The sequence below is a fragment of the Dermacentor albipictus genome, chromosome 2 (genome assembly GCF_038994185.2).
Source record: "Dermacentor albipictus isolate Rhodes 1998 colony chromosome 2, USDA_Dalb.pri_finalv2, whole genome shotgun sequence".
NCBI classification, from domain to species: Eukaryota; Metazoa; Arthropoda; class Arachnida; order Ixodida; family Ixodidae; genus Dermacentor; species Dermacentor albipictus.
Window position 1 is genome coordinate 74,570,315 of NC_091822.1, and position 19,850 is coordinate 74,590,164.

The following is a 19,850-nucleotide window of genomic DNA, read 5'->3' on the forward strand; positions in this document are numbered from 1 at the left end:
AATTAGAGCAAGATGGATCAAGGTAGAGTTGTGAAGTACACATGACAATGTATGACATTACGTATCATGGACGTAACCAATTAATTTGAGAAGTCATAATGCTTTTGCATTCAAATCGTTTAAGGATCGTTTTGGGGGCACGACACCGCTCGGCACACCATGCTGATCCATGTATCGTTCCAGGTGCTGCTATGCTGGCCCCTTGTTCTCCCATGCACATTACCGGACCCGTTACGATTGCTGACGCCATCTTCTGTCAACGTAACTGAACCCGTCGCGACCAACCAACCCTTCTTCGCCACCTTTTCTACTCGAAATCCAGCTCCAGCGCGCACAGAAGTGCCCGTCTGGCAACACCCCGCCTCGCCTACATCACTTGTCATAGGACTGCACCAAGCACTACTTAACCGGGAATGGAATGGCGCCTGCGTGGGGCACGACACCGCTCGGCACACCGTGCTGATCCATGTATCGTTCCAGGTTTGTTACCTCGGCAACTCGAAGGATTTTCGTAGTAGTGACCACTTTCTCATTGCGGTGTCTTGCCCCATTCACGTAAATTGGCACTTTGTGATTTGTTTATGTAGTGACATGTTTGCTTTTGAACTGCTTTCAGAACTTGTGCTGTTATTGTCAAGTGATCTCAGGTTGTATCCAGGCCCAATTGATGCTACCGACCTCACCCCTTTGTTAGAGGCAATTCGAGTAGAAATCGTAGAAATACGAGCATTTCAAGCAAACCAAGACAAGATATTATTGTCCCTTCAATCACGCGTAACACTGCTGGAATGCACCAGACAAACACCAGGCAATGAATCTTCAAAATCCCAAGCAACTCAGATCCGCAACAATATTGCAGCCCTAAAAACTGCAAGCATAAATACTAGTAATAGGATACGACGAAATAACTTACTATTCTTAGGATTAGACGACTGTGTCGGTGAGCCATGGAAGGAGTCCGAAGATAAAATACTGGCATTGTGCGCAGATAATCTAAACATTAAATTAGAACCCAACTCTATTAAGCGAGTGCACCGAATCAGTAAATTTTGCGAATCAAAGAAGCGGCCTATCATAGTAAAATTCACCCATTTTAAGACAAAAGATAACATTCTGTCTCATGGACAAAAATTTAAAAATACCAGCTATGCCATCAGAGAAGACTTCGAGGCTACCACGCGCGTCTAGATCTAAACTATTACAGTTCACCCGAACTCAGAAATGTGCATTCAAACTCAGTTTCGATAAACTTCATATCGGTAATAAATGTTTTTTCTATGACATTGCGTCTTCTAAAGTTGAAGAATGCACACCACCAATGCGTCATGCGTACACGCGAACTATAAATTCTGTAAGTACACCCACGGTCTTGACCAAATAATGCCTCAAGAATACTAGCTCAAGTTCCACACCCAAAAGGCCGCCTAAGTTTTTGAATTTCAGCATAGCATTCACTAACATACGAAGTGTAGTGCCAAAGTGAGATCAGTTACACAGCTATATTAGCGACACAGAATCCGATATCATCTTGCTAACAGAAATGTGGCTGAACTTGGACATAGACGATATCGAAAATTTCCATCAACCACTAACTTCACATTATACCGTAACGATAGACAAGGCCGAAGGGGAGGAGGCGTTCTTATCGCTGTTAGAAAGACATTATCATCTTACCAAATATGTCACGATAGCAACCTTGAACTTTCATGGGTATGTGTCTATAACAATACGATAAGAACAGTTTTTGGCATTTGTTATAGACCACCTGATAAACAGCAAGCTTTCATTGATTTGCTGTCCCAATCCCTATCGAACATTACACACAAGCTGCCGAATGCACTGGTTTTTCTTTTCGGAGATTTTAATTACCCCCAGATTAACTGGAATAGGCTGTCTGTATCAACAGGAACCTTTTCTACTGAAGCAATGCAGTTTCTTGAAGTAACAGAAGATTTCAACCTCCAGCTGGTAATAGCATGTCCAACCAGAGGCGATAACATACTCGACTTACTTCTTACAAGTCACCCAGACAACATTTCCGCCATTACCGCGATTCCTGGCTTCAGCGATCATTGTCTCTTGCCCGTTGTTATTCGTCTTCCACTGAGTAAGAAATCACCTACCCAAAAACTACTCTCTGACTACCGGAGAGGTAACTATGAGGCCATAAACAGTGGACTAGAGTCATTTTGGCAAAACTTTCAGACCACTTTTTCGTCACGCTCAGTGAACTCCAACTGGGAGCTATTTAGAAACGCAATGTCAAAGCTAAAAGATAAGTACATACCCACTATTGTTGCAATATCAGACTATAACAACCCTTGGTTCACTAAACATGTAAAATCTCTTCTTAAACGTAAAAAACGTCTCTACAGGAAAGCAAATTAAAGTAATAACACTGCAGCGTGGGAAAGGTATCGCGCATGCGTAAAACGGTATGTTCAGGAGGTTAGTCAAGCTAAAGATAAATTTAACAGTCACGATCTACTCTCCATTCTCCAATCAAATCCAAATAAATTTTGGCGCATGCTCTCCACTAAAGACAGATCTAACACCATCGAATTCGTTGACCTCGATGGTGAACCTATTCATAACGATGAATGCGCAACCGCCCTAAATAACTACTTGTCTTCTGTATTTACTGCTCCCATTTACATATCTGACCTGCCCACACTTACTGCTTCAGTGCAAACTATGCCAGACCTAAACATATATGCGGAGGGCATATTTAAACTAATCAATAGTCTTAAACCATCATCTTCCACTGGCTGTGATGGTATTAGCAGTAAACTTCTGAGGAACACCTCTCATGTATCAGCACAAGTACTCTGCGTACTATTCAAACAATCGCTAGAAACGGGGACCATTCCAGGTGACTGGAGGAAAGGTAATATTTTGCCCATTTTTAAATCAGGTGACCGCTCGAACCTTACCAATTACCGTCCAATCTCCCTCACAAGCATCTCCTCAAAAATACTAGAACACACTCTAGCCTCAAGGCTAATGAAATTCCTTGAAAGCAATAATTTTTTCTACCCATTTCAGCATGGTTTCCGAAAACACTTATCGTGTGATTCCCAACTCGCCGAATTCACCCACGACATTCAGCTTATCATGGACAGGAACCTGCAGATTGACGCCGTTTTCTTAGATTACTCAAAAGCTTTTGACAAGGTGCCTCACAAGCTCTTGCTGCAAAAACTATCTGGACTTGGAATCTGTAATAACTTACTCAGATGGCAGGCACGTACCCAGGGGGGGGGCCCGGGGGGGCCCGGGCTCCCCCCCCCCCGAAATCAAGTGGCATCCCCCCCCCCTCCCCGCCCATGCCACCACTCCTCACACATTCCTAAAGCGCCGCGAGATCAATGTTGAGACTTGGCAGCTGTTCATCGGTCAGCATTATGCTGCCTTTTTCACTCCTTTTAGATGGCAGTAGTTATCGGCATCTCTTGTAATGTGAAGGATAGTTTTCTCATAGATTCCGCACCCGCGCGATTAACTCGAGATGCGTTCAATTGTCACCATCTATTCAACCGTCACGTGCATAGCTGTTGCTTTTGTTAGTTCAACCTTCTTTGTTTAGGCTGGTCCTGGGACCAGGAGAGGGATGCGGCTGTTACTCAGCTGGTCTGTACTCTCGTGGAACGAGTTGCGGCCGGAGAAAACGCCAATTGCGTTTAACTTATCCCTTTGCTTCATTATTTCCTTGAGTTACGGCTCGCTGCGACGCTGGCAGATGCCTGGAACCATATACACTTGATATGGGTTAGATAAGGTGGGAAATAAAATAATGTGAAAGAGCGTCTATCCTGAAACCCTGCAATAACCCTTAAACCCATAAGTAAGATGACTGTCACCCGTTACCTCGTCTGTTTTTCCCTAATTGTATAGCACTTCTCGTGCAAAATTGGCAACTGGAAACAAAAATCGCAAGGAGTTGAGAAATTAAGCGATCTACTAAGGGAGAGAGCCAAGGTAACAACCAAACTGCAAGCAAAAGCGAATAATAAATAAGTTAACCGTTGTTTATGAGAATATTTATGGATCAACATCTTTTTATTTAAAAAGGAAGTAGAGAAAACGCCGCCGGGAGTGGAGAACAATTACTTGTTTGGAACCGCCTCACATAGCCACTTCTCTGCTGTGCTTATGTGGGTGTTTTTCTAACCTTTCACGGTGAGCGCAGTACGTCTAGAATCGCAGAGTCCTGCGCTCTACGCGGTTGTATGGGACTGGCGGCCGCACAGCATTACGCAATTCGCGGAGCTGTCAAAACTGATCAACAAGGCGAAACAAATAACTGATATTCTAAACTATAACATGAGAAAGACTGAAGAAGCCGTAAAAAATGAACGCAGCCTGAAATCAGTAAAAAAGAAACCTGGCATAGGACAAACAATGATGTATGCACTAAAAGATAAGGAGGATAATATCATCAGCAATCTCGAAGATATAGTAAAAGCAGCGGAAAAATTCTAAGCTGACCTGTATACAGCACCCAGAGGAGTCACGATAGCTCGCTTAGAAACAGTAATGAACAGGATACAGAAACTCTCCTATAACTAGCGATGAGGTCAGAAGGGCCCTGCAAGACATGAAACGATGAAGAGCGGGAGGAGAAAGTGGAATAACAGTCGATTTAATCAAAGGTGGAGGAGACATAATGCTTGGAAAACTGGCGGCTCTTTATACGAAGTGTCTATCGACTGCAAGGGTCCCAGAAAACTGGAAGAATGCAGATATTATACTAACCCACAAAAAAAGGAGACGTTAAAGAATTGAACAATTATGGGACCATTAGCTTGCTCCCAGTATTATATAAAATATTAACCAAAATAATCTCCAATAGAATAAGGGCAACACTGGATTTTGTCAACCAAGGGAACAGGCTGGCTTCAGGAAGAGATACTTTACACTGGATCACATCCATGTCATCAATCAGGTTATCGCGAAATCTGCAGAGTACAATGAGCCTCGCTATGTGGCTTATATAGATTACGAAAAGGCACTTGATTCAGTAGAGATACCAGCAATCGTAGAGGCACTACGTAATCAAGGAGTACAGAACGCTTACGTAAAAAGCTTGGAAAATATTGCTACATGCGTGTGGTATTTGTTTGCTTGAACGAGGCGCGTAGGCGCCATAACTCCAGAAAAGAGGAGGAAGAACGAACTGGGCTCGCGCTGTGAATCTAACCGGTCAGCGCTGCAACGTTTTTGTAAATATAATCTGTAAATAGTTTCTCGTCTTACTGACTCATCCTTCACGAAAGAATATCTACAGAGGTTCTACAGCTACCTTAGTTCTACAAAAGAAAAGCAGGGAGATACCTATAGAGAAAGGGGTCAGACAGGGAGACACAATTTCTCCAAAATTATTCATTGCGCGCTTAGAAGAATTCAAGCTATTAAACTGGGAAGGCTTAGGAGTAAAGATCGACGGCAGATATCTCAGCAACCTTCGGTTTGCCGATGATATTGTTCTATTCAACAACAATGCAGACGAGTTACAACAAATGATTGGAGACCTTAACAGAGAGAGTGTAAGAGTGGGGTTGAATATTAATATGCAGAAGACGAAGATAATGATAAATAGCCGGGCAAAGGAACAAGAGGTCAGGATCGCCAGTCGGCCACTAGAGACTGTGAAGGAGTATGTTTACCTATAGGTCAATTAATCACAGGGAACCCTGATCATAGGAAGGAAATTCACAGAAGAATGCAAATAGGTTGGATCGCATACGGCAGACATTACCAGCTCCTGACTGGAAGCTTTCCATTATTATTGAAAAGTAAGGTGTGCAATCAGTGCATTTTGCCAGTGCTGACATATGGGGCAGAGACTTGAGAGCAAGTTAAGGACCGCGCAAAGAGCGATCGAACGAAGATTGCTAGGCATAACGTTAAGAGAGAAAGAGAGTGGTTTGGATCAGAGAGCGAACGGGTATAGACGATCTTCTAATTGACATAAAGAGGAAAAAACTGTAGCTGGGCAGGTCATGTAATGCGCCGGTTAGATAACCGTTGGACCATTAGGGTTACAGAATGGGTACCAAGAGAAGGGAAACGCAATCGAGGACGACAAAACACTAGGTGGAGCGATGAAATTAGGAAATTCGCGGGCGCTAGTTGGAATCGGTTGGCGCAGGACAGGGGTAATTGGAGATCGCAGGGAGAGGCCTTTGTCCTGCAGTGGACATAAAACAGGCTGCTGCTGCTGATGATGATGACGATGACGACAATGATGATGATGATGATGATGGAGGTGGTGGGCCCCCCCCCCCCGAAAAAAAATCCTGGGTACGTGCCTGTCAGATGGATTGAACAATTTCTCTCCAGGCGCACACAATACACTTCCACAAACAATCACCACTCCCCTCTTACCGATGTGACTTCGGGCGTCCCTCAGGGCACCTGTCTGTCCCCTTTATTATTTCTAATCTATGTAAACGACTTGCCTACTAGCATACATTGTAAACTATGACTTTTCGCAGATGACTGCGTAGTTTACAACACTGTTAACTCCTCTGATGATTGTCTTTGCCTGCAGCGTGACCTCGACGCCATCTCGTCATGGTGCGAAAAATGGTACATGCTTCTCAACTTATCGAAATGCAAATTTATGTCTTTTACCCGAAAACGCAGTCCCTTTCAGTCCACTTATCGCATTAGCTCTGTCAACATCAGCGCCATTTCATCTTACAAGTACTTGGGTCTTATTTTGACGTCATTACTCTCTTGGATAACACATATCAAAACAATACATCGCAAAGCTGCGCGCTCACTCGGGTATCTACAAAGAAATCTAAAGAAGGCATCCCCAGAGGTAAAGAAGTTGGTGTACGTGACATTTGTACGTACACAACTCGAATTTGCTTCTGCTGTCTGGCATCCATCTTAATATTACCTAGCCGCCGCATCACTGGAATCCGTTCAAAACCGAGCCACCCGCTTCATCACTTCACATTATTCACGGTACACTAGTGTCACTTCCTTGAAGCAAACGATAGGTCTGCCAACACTGAAGTCTCGCCGCATCATATCACGTCTTTGCTTGCTGCACTTTTTTTTACTATCCACGCTCAAGGCACCACCTTCTTAAACCACCATTACGAACTTTCTCTTGCTTAAGTCCCAGCTCTGCCATAGCACGTATATCCGGCCACTCACCTGCCACGACCACTTCCTTCTTTCCTGATGCAATCGTTTATTGGAATGCACTCCCTGACAACTTCATTACCTGTACTGACCACAAAAAAATTTAGTGAATACCTAACAAATCACTTTGAATAACTTTCTGTTCCCAGTGTACATCGTTCATGAACCCATCATAAACCAATCGGAATAGTCTACCCTTGTCAACCCTTCCACTTAGTCTTTTTCTTTTGTTTCTTCCATTGCGAATGTATTGCCGTGTTACTTCTTTCAATTCCAATATTTTCTTTGATTGTTTAAAGTCGTACAAAATCAGCAATGCGTTTTGTTTTTTTTTGCTGTTTTGCACAAAACCACTCTTACACGTGTTTGTATTGCCCCCCCCCCCCCTTGTGCAATGCCTTCGGGCCTTCAAGGTGATAATAAATGAAATGAAATGATACTTAAGTGACTTTGAATTTTTGTTAGGTTCAGAGTGATTTGCCACCTGTCAAAGATTCTACAATCTGCAAGGTCACGGCAAGCTTGTGCAGTATCAGCAGCGTGCTCGGTAGCCCTTTTGTAGCAAAAACGAAGTGACATGCTCGTTTGGGTGGCACCGAGGACAAGGGCTCCGTGGCGCACGCGACGTGTGGCACTGCACGGGCCTCCACACTGAATGTATCAAATATTCGAGAAATCAAATAGTACATATTTGGTTATTATTCAAATGCTAACTATTTGATTCGATAATCGCACACCCCTAAAAATTTTACGTTTAATACACGAATGTACATGTGACGAAACAAACTTGCTAGACACCTTGACATGACCTTGGGAATTAGGCATTAGGCAGCGCACTGAAGATCTCAGAAGTGCTGGGATTTGGGTCACGCCCATTAACCACTAGGTACACATGCCATCAGTTTAGGTGCTAGGCTGCTAATAAGAAAATTATGAAATTACTAGCCCTGCAACTTTCGAAAATTACTTCAGCGGTATATGGAACTATTAATTAGTAACCAGTTTACTTAAAACAAAATTTCAATGCAGTTAGCCTTAACCATTTCTGGTTCAATGATTCCTGTAAGTATCATAGCTTTGCAGGAATTATCCGACATCAAGTAAAACAACCAAACTATCTTCAAAAATGTGTATGTCAGTAATTTGCGTATGTCAGCTTTCTTCCACACATAAATATCGCTTCTCCTGAAATTTGAGAAATATCCATGCGTCACATCACACTGTCTAATGCACATAGTTGCCGACCGATTTTCCCGACCCCGCGAGGAACAAAAATTAGTCAGAAAAATAGAAGAGTCTGAAAACTCATTTAGCCAATAAAAAAAATGTATTAGGCTTACAGCAGCTTAAAGCAATCTCCAATAATGCCTTGCTTCATAATATGCTAGGAAGCAATCTGACTTGCTTGGATTTGAGCATGAGTGACGTAGTCTTCATATACAGTCAACAAGAGCATCACCGGGTAATTTCTCCGCCAACGGAGTTCACCATGGAGATAGAAGAAACGAGCCATGTTTCTTCGCACCACTTGGCTCTCGTGAAGGCACAGGAGGTGGCACCGATCACACAAATTCAATTTTGAAATTTAAATTATGGGGTTTTACATGCAAAAACCACTATCTGATTATGAGGCATGCTGTAGTGGGAGACTCCGGATAAATTTTGACCAGCTGGGGTTTTTTAATGTGCACCTAAGTCTAACTACATGGGTGTTTCTGCATTTCGCCCCATTGAAATGCAGCCATTGATCATGTGACCTCGTGCTTGGCAGTGCAACACCACAGCCACTAAGCAACTACAGCGGGTCAGATCCCACAACTGCAAAGTCGCGCCCACACACACAAAGACACGATGTCTCTGAAACACCTGCTCAGTGGACACAAGTGCAAAACAGCAACCGAAACTTTAATGAAGACAAAAAGACAGATCCTGCATTAAGTGGTTATGACGATAATTCTGACCAAAAAAAGAAAGAAAAAAAGAAAGAAAACATAAAAAGTGCCATGCCATTTTGTCAACCAAGGAAGAGTGGGCATGGCCTCTGAGACAGGAGGATGGCGCGCGCTCTCTACTGATAGGTACAGTGCTCACGGAATGAAACGCATCAATTTAGGGTTAACTAACGCGCATACTTTCCCTTCTACCGGCTTCACTTCGTGTCACATCGACGTAATTTTGTTGCGTACACTTAGACCGGAGTCCGCGTCACCTTTGGTGACCAGATTCCCAGCGACATGGCATCGCACTATCGATTACTTTTGCAAGTGTGCAGGGTTCCACTAAATTCTCTCCTGTCACGTTTCATTCCGTGAGGACTGTTCATTCAATTCGCCTGCACCCCCTGAACCAGCTCACAAGGTGCTACACACTGCCTTTTGTTTCAGCGGTGCAGTAAAGGCACCCACTGAACCATGCCATTCAGTTTAAAGGATGCAGGAAAGGCGCAGGACTGGTTCACAATTTTGCTGCACCCTCTCTACTGTCGGTGCCGACTTGGTGCAGACGTACAGGTGCGAAACAGCAGCGCAGGAGACGATACGGCACATATGCGGAAGTGTCGTTAAAACCTTGCATACGCGAGTCTGCTATATCTACGCAAGTGCAGGTGTATTTACACCTCAGAAGCCGATCATACCAGACGTTAAGGACTTGTCAAACTTACGCACTCGGTACGCACTAGTCGGAAAAAACAAAATGCCTGCACTGCATCTGCATCGAAGAAATCGAGCTGCACAATTATTTAGCTACGCGTGAACTAGTTCACAGTGGTCCAGGCGAATCAAACGAACCTGAGAGTATGCGCCTTTCAATCTTAGAGGCTATACAGCGGGCCACTGGAAGCCAAGCCAGATGAAAATCCAACATGGGCTTCTCTAAGGTTGGGTAGCATGGCTTGGAACGAGCGATTTAGTTAAGAAGATTGAACTTTGGGGCCTAAATTCGTCTGCAAAATCAGTTACAAAAATTCATTAGCTCTATGGGAACCCTGAAGGTGCATTTAACAAGTCCAGAATATCCATCAAGTCTGAATTTTTGGAGTCCTAAAATTCCACTGGCTATTATACCATATTTACCCAAATTTAGCACCCACGTTTTTCCAGAAAAAAATAGGTCCGAAAATTGCTTGCTCGTTACAATCGGATACGAAACCAAAACTGCATTTGCAGAGTTGGCCACTAGCTACTCTGAAATTTAAGTGAATTTTTTTTTCCACGGCAGTCTAAAAAGAGTCTACAGCAAACCAGTCTACAGCAAACCCACGGTACAATACAGTGTCCGACACACCAGAATCGCAGCTGGATTCGAGACTTTTGTCACCCGTCAGGTGCCCCATCTGGTGCTATGGCACAGCAAAACACCTCAGATCCATCTGCCATTAAGGCGCATCAGACGCTGAATCATACCGCGTCTCATACTTCCAACCAAGCGTTAGGGCACAATAGAATGTCTTGGATCTAGATGCCATTTTAGCGCATCGGACACCGTATCGAACCATATGTCTCCTACTTTATGGCAGCAAGTTTGTGGTGCGATCATTATGTGAGGAAAGAAAAAAATCCGCCTTTGTTGCACCTTGCGAAAGTGGATGTACAGCAAAGCTGGTGCTGGCATTAGACAAGCACCCCCACAAGCGGCATAGCTCACGCGTGCGTAAGTGTGCAATATAGATCCTCATTCTTCTAAGCAGTCCGCCAAGCACAAATGCCTTATTGAAGATCAATGTTATTTATGCACCACTTGGAACGAGGACCAGTCCCTGTTCTAAGTGGTGCGCAAATAACATTGAACTTCAACTGTAACCAACTAGCTTAAACCAGTACCCTGCCTTATTGAACTAAATTAATGATTAAAAGTAAACTGCGCCAGAACATGTGTACGTGTAAGACATACAGACATACAAACAAAATGTGTAAGACATACAAACAAGCTGCAGACATAACTACAGACTGTTATTGAAGTATACAAGAAAACATAAATCTGTTATGTGGAAACTGAAAGACAAAGCCCTTTTCCAGCTGCCGTTTGAGGTCTGTCTGAAAGGCTGCAGCCTCTAGGCAGCAGTAACGTTAGCACCGCATACAGCCTTTCTTGTACGTCCTCCACCTAGCACAAGTGCGTTATTGAACTAATTGAATTACTCAAAGTAAAATGCACCAGAAAATTTGTAAATTACGACTTTCACACAACCTACAGACATGATTGCATCGGAATGTAATTCAAACGCACGAGAAAACATAATTTTGTGACGTGGAAACTCAAGCATAAACCCCTTTCCCAGCTGCCGTATCTTGGATGAGCTTGCCACGAAAAATCCTGACCAACTAGAGGCTAACAGGTTTGCTGTAAAACGCACTTTCTGATTGGAAAAGTAGGTGGTGTGCTCATTATGTGAGTAAATGTGGTAATCTGTGGCCCTGTTTCACACTATTGCGATTGTGAATGAAGAAGTCTGAAGAACGACTGCATGAAGCTAACAACACCCGAGTTTTTGAGAGTTCACGAGAAAAACCTTCAATGCATTACTGAAAACTCTATAGGAAATTTTCCTTGACTTTAGTCATCCAGAAGTACAGAGTCACTTCATTTAAGAAATTCAGACAAGAAAGGGTTATTAACACCATCCCTCTTTAATGTGCCTTTGTGCTTAATGGCACTTTCACATGTGCCACATGACGCCCTCACCCACCTGGTGGTTTGCACCTCTGCACAACTGCTCCAGGCGACTCTGCGGGCACCCGTTGACGGGAAGCTCCTGCTCCTTGGCCAGGTCCAGTATCTGCAGCAGCAATGGGTTCTGCTCCAGCCTGCCCGCACTGGACAGCTTTCCAGCATCAACATGCAGTTCGTACAGGATTCGCTTGCGTGCACGCAGCGCAAGCAGCACGGGGTGCAGTCCAAACACGTGCTCAGCGCCCAGGCCTGGTTTTGACGTCTGCTCTTTGCTTGGACGTTGCTCCGCTGCCTTCAGAGTTGGTCTTCTGATACTGAGAACACATGCAAGGGAGTGCGACATAAGGCACACAGCACTGTCCGCATTATTGGCTTTCAAAGAGAGTGATACAATGTGAAAATGATAGGTGTAGTTTTACTCATTTGTTTAATAGTGAGTTCCAATGGAAGGTTCAGAGCACTTCTGGAACAGCATGTTCTGCTTTTTGGAGAAAGACGGTTCCAATGGCAGATTGAGAGCACATGAAGAGGCAAGATCACTCTGCAGGGCAGCCGAAACTGCTCTACGAAAATCGGCGAAGCGGACCGGAACTCTCGGCTGACACATTTCCTGTTTCTTCCCAGCATGACTCTATTCACACTGGGATTCCAGTACCGACAGACACCACTACATTGGGTTGCACTACTCAAGAGCAACAACTCTGAATGCGACACTTCAAGTTCGGATTTGTGTAGGGCTGCATCTGACAGCAACGCTGAAGCGACCACTTAGATCCTTCAAGATCCTGTTTCGCGTCCTTGTCAAGATCAAAAGTTGTCGGCAGTGTCGAGGGCGTTGTTCAGTGCTACTCGGATGAAGAGGTACCAAAATTTCTAACATACCGATAGCAAAGAAAATAGTTTAGCAATAAATATTCTGCTATTATGGCAGTTTCACAGGCACTTCTGGCTGACACGACAAGTAGTTGAGAGATTATTCGCTAACTTTGCTGCCTCTTCGATGTGCCCATCAAACAGGCACGGTGGGGTACCAGGTAAATCTGTGGAAACTGTTTAATACATTTACTTATTATTTGACCAGTAGTGACTATAATATTATAAACATCAGTATTTATGCTTATTTTGACTTGTATATGTAATGTTCTTCCATGTGTTCAGGTACAGTTGACCCACTCTTTAAAGGGCCCCTCACCAAGCCCCATAGCAAACTTTGGTTCTACACTAGAAGTTAAGTGTCCTCTAGGGAGCGTTCTGCCGGAAAAAAATTTCAAATCGGCTCATTAATAGCCGAGATAGAAATATTTCAGTGCTGCGAACTCATGATTTCAGCAAGCAGGCTCCACTGCCAAGCAAGACACTCTCTCCACTCGCTCCGTCTAGCCTACCCAAGCGAAATTCCTTCCCTGCATTCTCTCATATCGGACCTCGAGGATCGTATGACGCATATGTCACAGGCCCCGCCTTCATTTTTTTGTCGCTGTTCATTTTCTTCTTCCTTTTTTTTTTTTTGCGCTACGCACTTTCGTCGATGGCGTTGCACGCAAGCTGTTGTCTTATTCGCACAGCACATGACTTTGCGTGCTGTGCACAAGGAAACATGACTAGCGGTATAATTCAATGCTACACGAATACTGCGGCGGAACAAGTGGATAGCAGAGCATGATCATGAGCTGCAACAAGGTAGAAAATTACATTGTTTCGGTACCTGCGCACATGACTGCACAACCGCGGCAACAAACAGATGAATCGGAAGTACAACTCTCTCGTTTCAGTGCGAAGTAAAACAACAAACACAGAAATTCCGTTTGTGTGTTTTATTATTTCTCTAAACTTCAATTCGTCAATTCAAGCAACAGATCACACAGATAACAAATGTTGTCTTGAATAATTCTCGAAGTCGCGTGTCACCACGAGCGACGTCACAATGCAGACACGATTACGTAGGCGCAGGGGCATGATTTTGTCACCGTCCGGCTTGGAGCGCGGCAGCCGCGAGAAGGAAAAACGGCGCTCAGTTTGAAATTTCAGATCTTTCCACGGCGCGTAGCCATGTAACACTTTGCAGACACGATCGTTACTGCACAATGTATGCTCTGCGCTTGTCAGCTCAAAATGGCTAGACCTGGTGAGGGGCCCTTTAACAGTACCGCACAAGCGGCGACTGGCCGGTCGGTGAGCGCCTTCCAACCATGTGAAGCAACAAGACCAGCAAAAGTAAGCCACATGCACCAAGTTCACTGGAAGCCGCTATCTCCCATAAGGCGGGGAGCTTGCACCAAGTTAATCATGCCAGGGGCTGTGCTGTGCTGATGGAGACAGCCTAGCAGACGACACTTGCGCTTCCAGAGAACTAGGTAGGTGCACATGTGCTACTCTTGCTGATCTCACCGCTTCACGCAGTTAGAAGATGCTGACCAGCCGGCTGGTTGACACTCGTGCGGTATGCAGCACTGTTAAAAAATCAGTCCACTGTACATTTGTCAGAGTATGCATCGTAACCTCCTGTGCAGGCACGCAGCCAATAAAACCTGCAAGCGGAATGTAGCGAGCAGCTTCGACCTCTTAGAAAGCTTGGTGCATCAGACCACTAGGGCCATTGGTCGTGAAATTTCCAGCAAACATGGAGAAATTGCAAATGGAGTTCTACGAAAGTGGTCTGTGCCTAATCAGAGTAGTTGTAATTAGTAATGATAATGCCGCTTTTGTTTAATTCTTGCGATTCAGTTTGCTTACGAGACTACAAGACATTAATTTTGTTGCTTCTCTGCAGATTTCTGGAGTGCCCGGAGTTCCTGTTGCATTGAATCATGTCCACATGCTGCAACAGGTATCATTACCTATTGCAGTTGTGTTCCGGTTGTCACATCTAGCCAAGAACTCCTTTCTATAAGCGAAGATAATTGTGACCTTCTTGTGGATGCAGCATGTCCCCTGATTGGCATGAATGGCCCTACTCACCACTGACAATAGTAGAAGTTGACGACTCGTGTCGGTTGTGTTATATACATCTTGAGAAGGGTCGTGGAAATTAAGATTGTTACAATACAATCTGCTAAGTCCACTAGGCCACAAACCAGTGACTGTAGCAACGAGTAATTGGCAAGAACAGCTCCGAATATGGTAGTCTGCAAAGCCATGCTGTCTGCTAAGGAAAGGGCTGTTTCACTTCATATAATGATTTGAGTTCGACAATTAGAATCCCAGCACCCGACACTGAGCCTACCGGTGTTGTCACCATGTGTGTGATACTAGTTTCGTGTCCCGTTTACCTCTGGCCAGATCCACTTGTCCCGTTCCCTTATGCGTTTCATTAGGCGTCTAGTACATCAAACTTTCAATTGTCCTTCTACATGTTATCTTGGAGGGTGTCTCCTTTTCTTCACCAATGCCAACAGCCATATGTGCAGAGCCGCAATGCAGAAGTAATCAATTTGTAAAAGTTTGATATTTTGCTCATGTATTAAAGTGGAGCTTTATTTGCCTCTTCCTTGAACTTTTCCCCTGCTGCTGCTACAGCTTTGCACGCCACGGCATCGGGGGGTGCCCTCTGACACACCCTGGAGAACGCAACAATGCCCGCTGGATGCTGTAATTAGGCGTGAACCCCCGCAAAAGCATTGTAGGAGCTGCAGTGCTTGCCTCTGTGCTCACGCGCAACAGCAACGACAGTACACTGAGGAGGTAGGGAGAACAGAGAGGGAGTAGAGAGAGAGAGGAGGCAGAAAGTGGGTACAACTAAATCCCATCCCGACGCAGTTAGGAAACGGGTGATTAACCTTACCCCTCTGCACTCGTGGCAGTACACCTAACATGACAGGGGAGAAACAAAGTGCATCGTCAGAAAGCATTGCTCATTTGGGCTCTCTTCAGTAAAGGAATGAGTGAATGCACGAGAAGTCTCTCTGCGTTCCATGTACTACTTGGACAAACATAAGTGGTGCAGGCAAGGTAACATTTGACATCCCATCACCACTGTCCTATGCCATCAATATCTCCGCCAAATACCATCAACAAACGCAAACAGCACAGAAAGTTTTGCTTACATCGATTCCCACTGGACGTGGGTTCTGTATTTCTTTTTTTATATTTGTACATTTTTGTACATTGTTTCCACATTTTTTTTGTACATTTGCACTTTTTTTTGTATGTTTGCTTCTACCCTGCCTTTCAGGAAATAAATCTCCCATTGTGGCCTGTCTACATCTTCGTAGTGTCGTGCATGCTGCTCAAACACACTGCATTGCGGAGAAGCCGCCGCGGCGGGTGGAGACAGCAGATGATAATCACCTCTGGCACGCAAGCCATGCTGGGTAGTTGCATATTCAGTTGTGTGGTGTGCATGAGCCCTTACCACATTCTTGCCCTTGTTGCAGGGCTTGTGTCCCAATTGCGCATTTGGAGGCGTTGCTCTATGCTGTAGTGGCGTGCTCACTCACGGAGCCGGTTGCCAACTCAGACTCTACCATTGGAATTCTACATAAGAATGCTGCTAGCCTCAAAAGACAACAGCAGGAAAGGGATTAAAGCAAAGCACATGAAAAGATCAAATGAAAATACTGGATTAACTGACATAACCAACACAACAATTTTCTAGCTCGCTGGATTGCCTCCTGTGCTGCCACTCATTGCAAGGCCTGATATAGCAGCATGGCAGACGACCGAGTGAACCGTAGCAAGTGCCAAAATGTGGCAACGTCCTGCTCCCACGAGGCAACCAGCGTAGTGATGTCACGACACTGTTACCATCTGGAAAACCAAACCAAAACTATTTCTTAAAAAAGCTATTATATTAAATTATTTAGGGTGCTCCAAGGCTTGCCAGTATGTTGCAAGTGCTGTCATGTGGTTATAAAGTGCTGCTGCATTGGGAGCATTTCAGGAGAAATAGAAAAGTTGCATCGCCACACTGCCAGGAGGTGAACTTCAGTCAAAACCGACTCCCTCCCTTTGCCATTATTAGTGTCTGAAATCGACAGTCCTTCTCTGTGTTCCTCCATAACAGGCCTAAGGGGCCATCCATGTTAATATCACAAGCTACGCATCTTTCTTTTCTGCCATGCAGCACCCTTCCAGCCACTATATTGCGAGTTCCACATTAGACAATTTATTGAGCCACGTGCGATAATCGGCAATGTTGCTGGCAGTGCAGCTTGCATATAAGTGTTTATGCATTCAACCTTGATTCTCTGCAGTACGCCGAGTTGCCTCAAGAGGGAGGCTTTCGTTTCAAATTTCAGCTGTTTTCAAGCTGTGGAGTGGTTCGATGCTTTGCAGGCACGAGCGCCAGTGCGTAATCTACACGCTGCACTTTCCTGTTGAGGGTGCCCTTTGACAGTGTACACTTTCTGCTGCACAACACAATTTGAACATATCAAATAACAGTGTCTCAATCACTAGGAAGATGTGATAATGGCTGTCATCAAAGTGGCTAATCCTGTCAAAGTGACAACATGACGGGCATGACAATTGTGATAACCTACAAAGTTGCTATCCTGTGTGTGCTACAGTAACGCACAAGCATCAAGGGCAGGAGCTGTTATCCTGCAGTGTTGCTTCATACACAGCGGCTTCGCGAAGCCTCAGCTGCATTTGCCTGACGTAAACGCACAATTTGCGTAAAACAATATGCGACAATGAAGCAGCGTCCAATTATGCCTTCTTTTGCCCCCATATAACAAGAACCCTAAACCTCTACGCTTTTATGACGTACATCTTGACTTTCGTTTCTTCAGCTGGAACGAAAATTCGAATAAAGGGAGCACTTTTCCTTTCCGCCTCGAGTTCCGTTAAGCGGAGTGTACTGCGTCTATACAACGTTTGTATAATCGATTCAGTTTTTATAATGCACGAATCACAAACACTCAAATCGTCTTGGGGTTCAGGGGGCTAAAGTACCTGCGCTTTTTGGAGACTGGTTTGTCCTTTTCACGCCTCGAGTGTATGGCCAGGAGATCCCCGCTAAGTGCATCCCACTCTTCCGGGTTAGACTGACGCGAGAAACAAGCATTCAAAACGGATGGGGGGCTGAGGTACGACGTCTTCAAGAGCCCTTGCATCCAGGCCTGCACAAGAAAAGGCCACATGTAAGCACAAAGAAGATGCGAAAAAAAAAAACGGCATTGTAAAACCTTACAGCACCGGGAACGGGGGGAAAAAAACCGGACAAAGCGGCCTCTCGGTTTTACACGTGGTTTGCAAGCGTTTCAAGCGTATCACGTGTTAGCAAGTGTCCACAGAGAAAAAAAAAGGTTGGGCACATTCGAAAAAAACTTCACTCACAGTGAGCGGACGAGCCATTGGACAAATCGCTTTAGTAGGATGAAAAGTCGCGATGTTCACAAACCAAAACACGAGCACGTTTTCTGCGCCAAGGTTGACCGCTTGAATTGCGCGTTTTTACGAGTACTACAGCAGCGCCATTTATGTGCGACATGCAACTACTTGTCACAAAATATATGTTATTTACGTTTTGTTTAGTCTGTACAAATACTGAAAAAAATGACAGTATTGCTTAAAGCAGCGTGGACACTTTTACAACTTTGGCAAGGCGATAAAGTAGAATGACTACAAGAAGAAAATTCGCTGTTCAGTCGTTCAGTTTCGATTTCAATCCTCTCTCTTCTGCTATCGACCGTCGGTACGGAAGCTACCAGCCGCTTCGCTCGATATGTGCAATACGCGCGATAACATGACGCGCATCGCAAGCACACCCACGTAGCGCTGTTATCGCGCAGCTATTGAAAGTGCAGCATTATCAGGTATGTTGTTATCGCATGTGAACCTCAGCTCATCGGGAAAGCAGCAGACCGACGCGATGTCGGGCGCCGTGCGGGCCACACGGGATGAGATTATCCTGGAAGACTTGGTAAGCGATTTCGAGCTCGTCTTGCACACGCGTGCCTGTCTCTTATCGCAGCACTCGCTTGCAATTGTAACGGTTCATTCTGCGACGGCACCTGTCGCGGATTCTGCATGATGCGGCACAAAGCGCGCGTTTCTCCATCCTATGCGACATGCGCGTCGCCGGGTGTTTGCGTGCTCGGGACGTCAAATATGGGAAAAAAACGAAAGAAAAAAAAACTCGCTGGCGCGAATATTGACCTTGGCCAGGCCAAAGTCGCCGCCACTTTTGAAACAATTTCTACGTTGGTGGATATGTTGTTCGCTGCATTTTCCTATTCTTGTAAACATTTCATTCGACGCTATTCCAACCTGTAAGGCGGCGATGCAGTGCAGTGAAGCCCGCATTAGGTGTATGATTCGTTTGGTTGTGTGTTTCGCAGTGATGCATCGCAGTGATACAACAACACATCGCTCGTGAGCGATATGTGTTGCTGCACAAACATAATGTGCAGCAGCGGTATTGATTGCTCGTGTGCGGCGCTTTCATGGGTCACAAGATGGTCGGCAAAATATATCTTATACCCAGCTGCCTGCGTATGTCGGTCGTTTGTCAAGGCGTGTACGTTCGGCGTTGTGACGCCAGGCCATCGAAAGCGCACCACACTGTTTGTCCGGTTGCAGGCTGCAGCGCACGCTGTGCCATACTATGAAGTGGCCTTCAAAGAAATACCGCGCGTTTAATGTTTTATTTATTTCCACCTCAAAGGCCTGAAGGCATACGGGGGAGGGCTCCACCCGAAGTGACAGTATCAGAACATAACGAAGTGAACGTCGAGAACAGAAAAAGAAATGAAATCAATTACAAAAACAACATTAATTTTGCCGGTAGGGTAAACAAGGAAAAAAAAGATATCATGTGGGTTGGAGTCGGGGAAACGTATGTTTGAAAAGGTCAGACAAGATGGTTTCCCGGAATGATTTATACTGTCAGTGCATGAAACTATGTTTTCTGGGAGGTTATTATTTGGTTATTTCATTCGGGATTAGTGAAGTGTTCATTGCAAATGTCTGGGTGATAATGCATGTTACGGAACGTACGACCCTGGTTTAAGCAGTTAATACTGACACATAGACAATTGTCAATTCTATTGTTAAATGAAGGTTTAAACCTTTAA

General features: G+C 44.8%; 1 protein-coding gene across 2 annotated transcripts in view; it reads right to left on the reverse strand.

Moving 5' to 3' along the window:
* Positions 1 to 18,253, reverse strand: part of LOC135913124 (rRNA methyltransferase 1, mitochondrial-like) — a 54,664-nt gene extending 36,411 nt beyond the window's left edge. Inside the window, exons 1-3 of one of the 2 annotated variants that reach the window (XM_065445808.1) lie at positions 18,112 to 18,253; positions 17,728 to 17,894; positions 11,849 to 12,146 (exon numbers count right to left, since the gene is read on the reverse strand). In XM_065445808.1, coding sequence (XP_065301880.1) covers positions 11,849 to 12,146; positions 17,728 to 17,894; positions 18,112 to 18,129 — 483 coding nt within the window. In that variant the 5' untranslated portion in view covers positions 18,130 to 18,253. The other variant, XM_065445809.2, reaches the window with a different exon arrangement.
* Between the last annotated feature and the right edge of the window lie 1,597 nt (positions 18,254 to 19,850).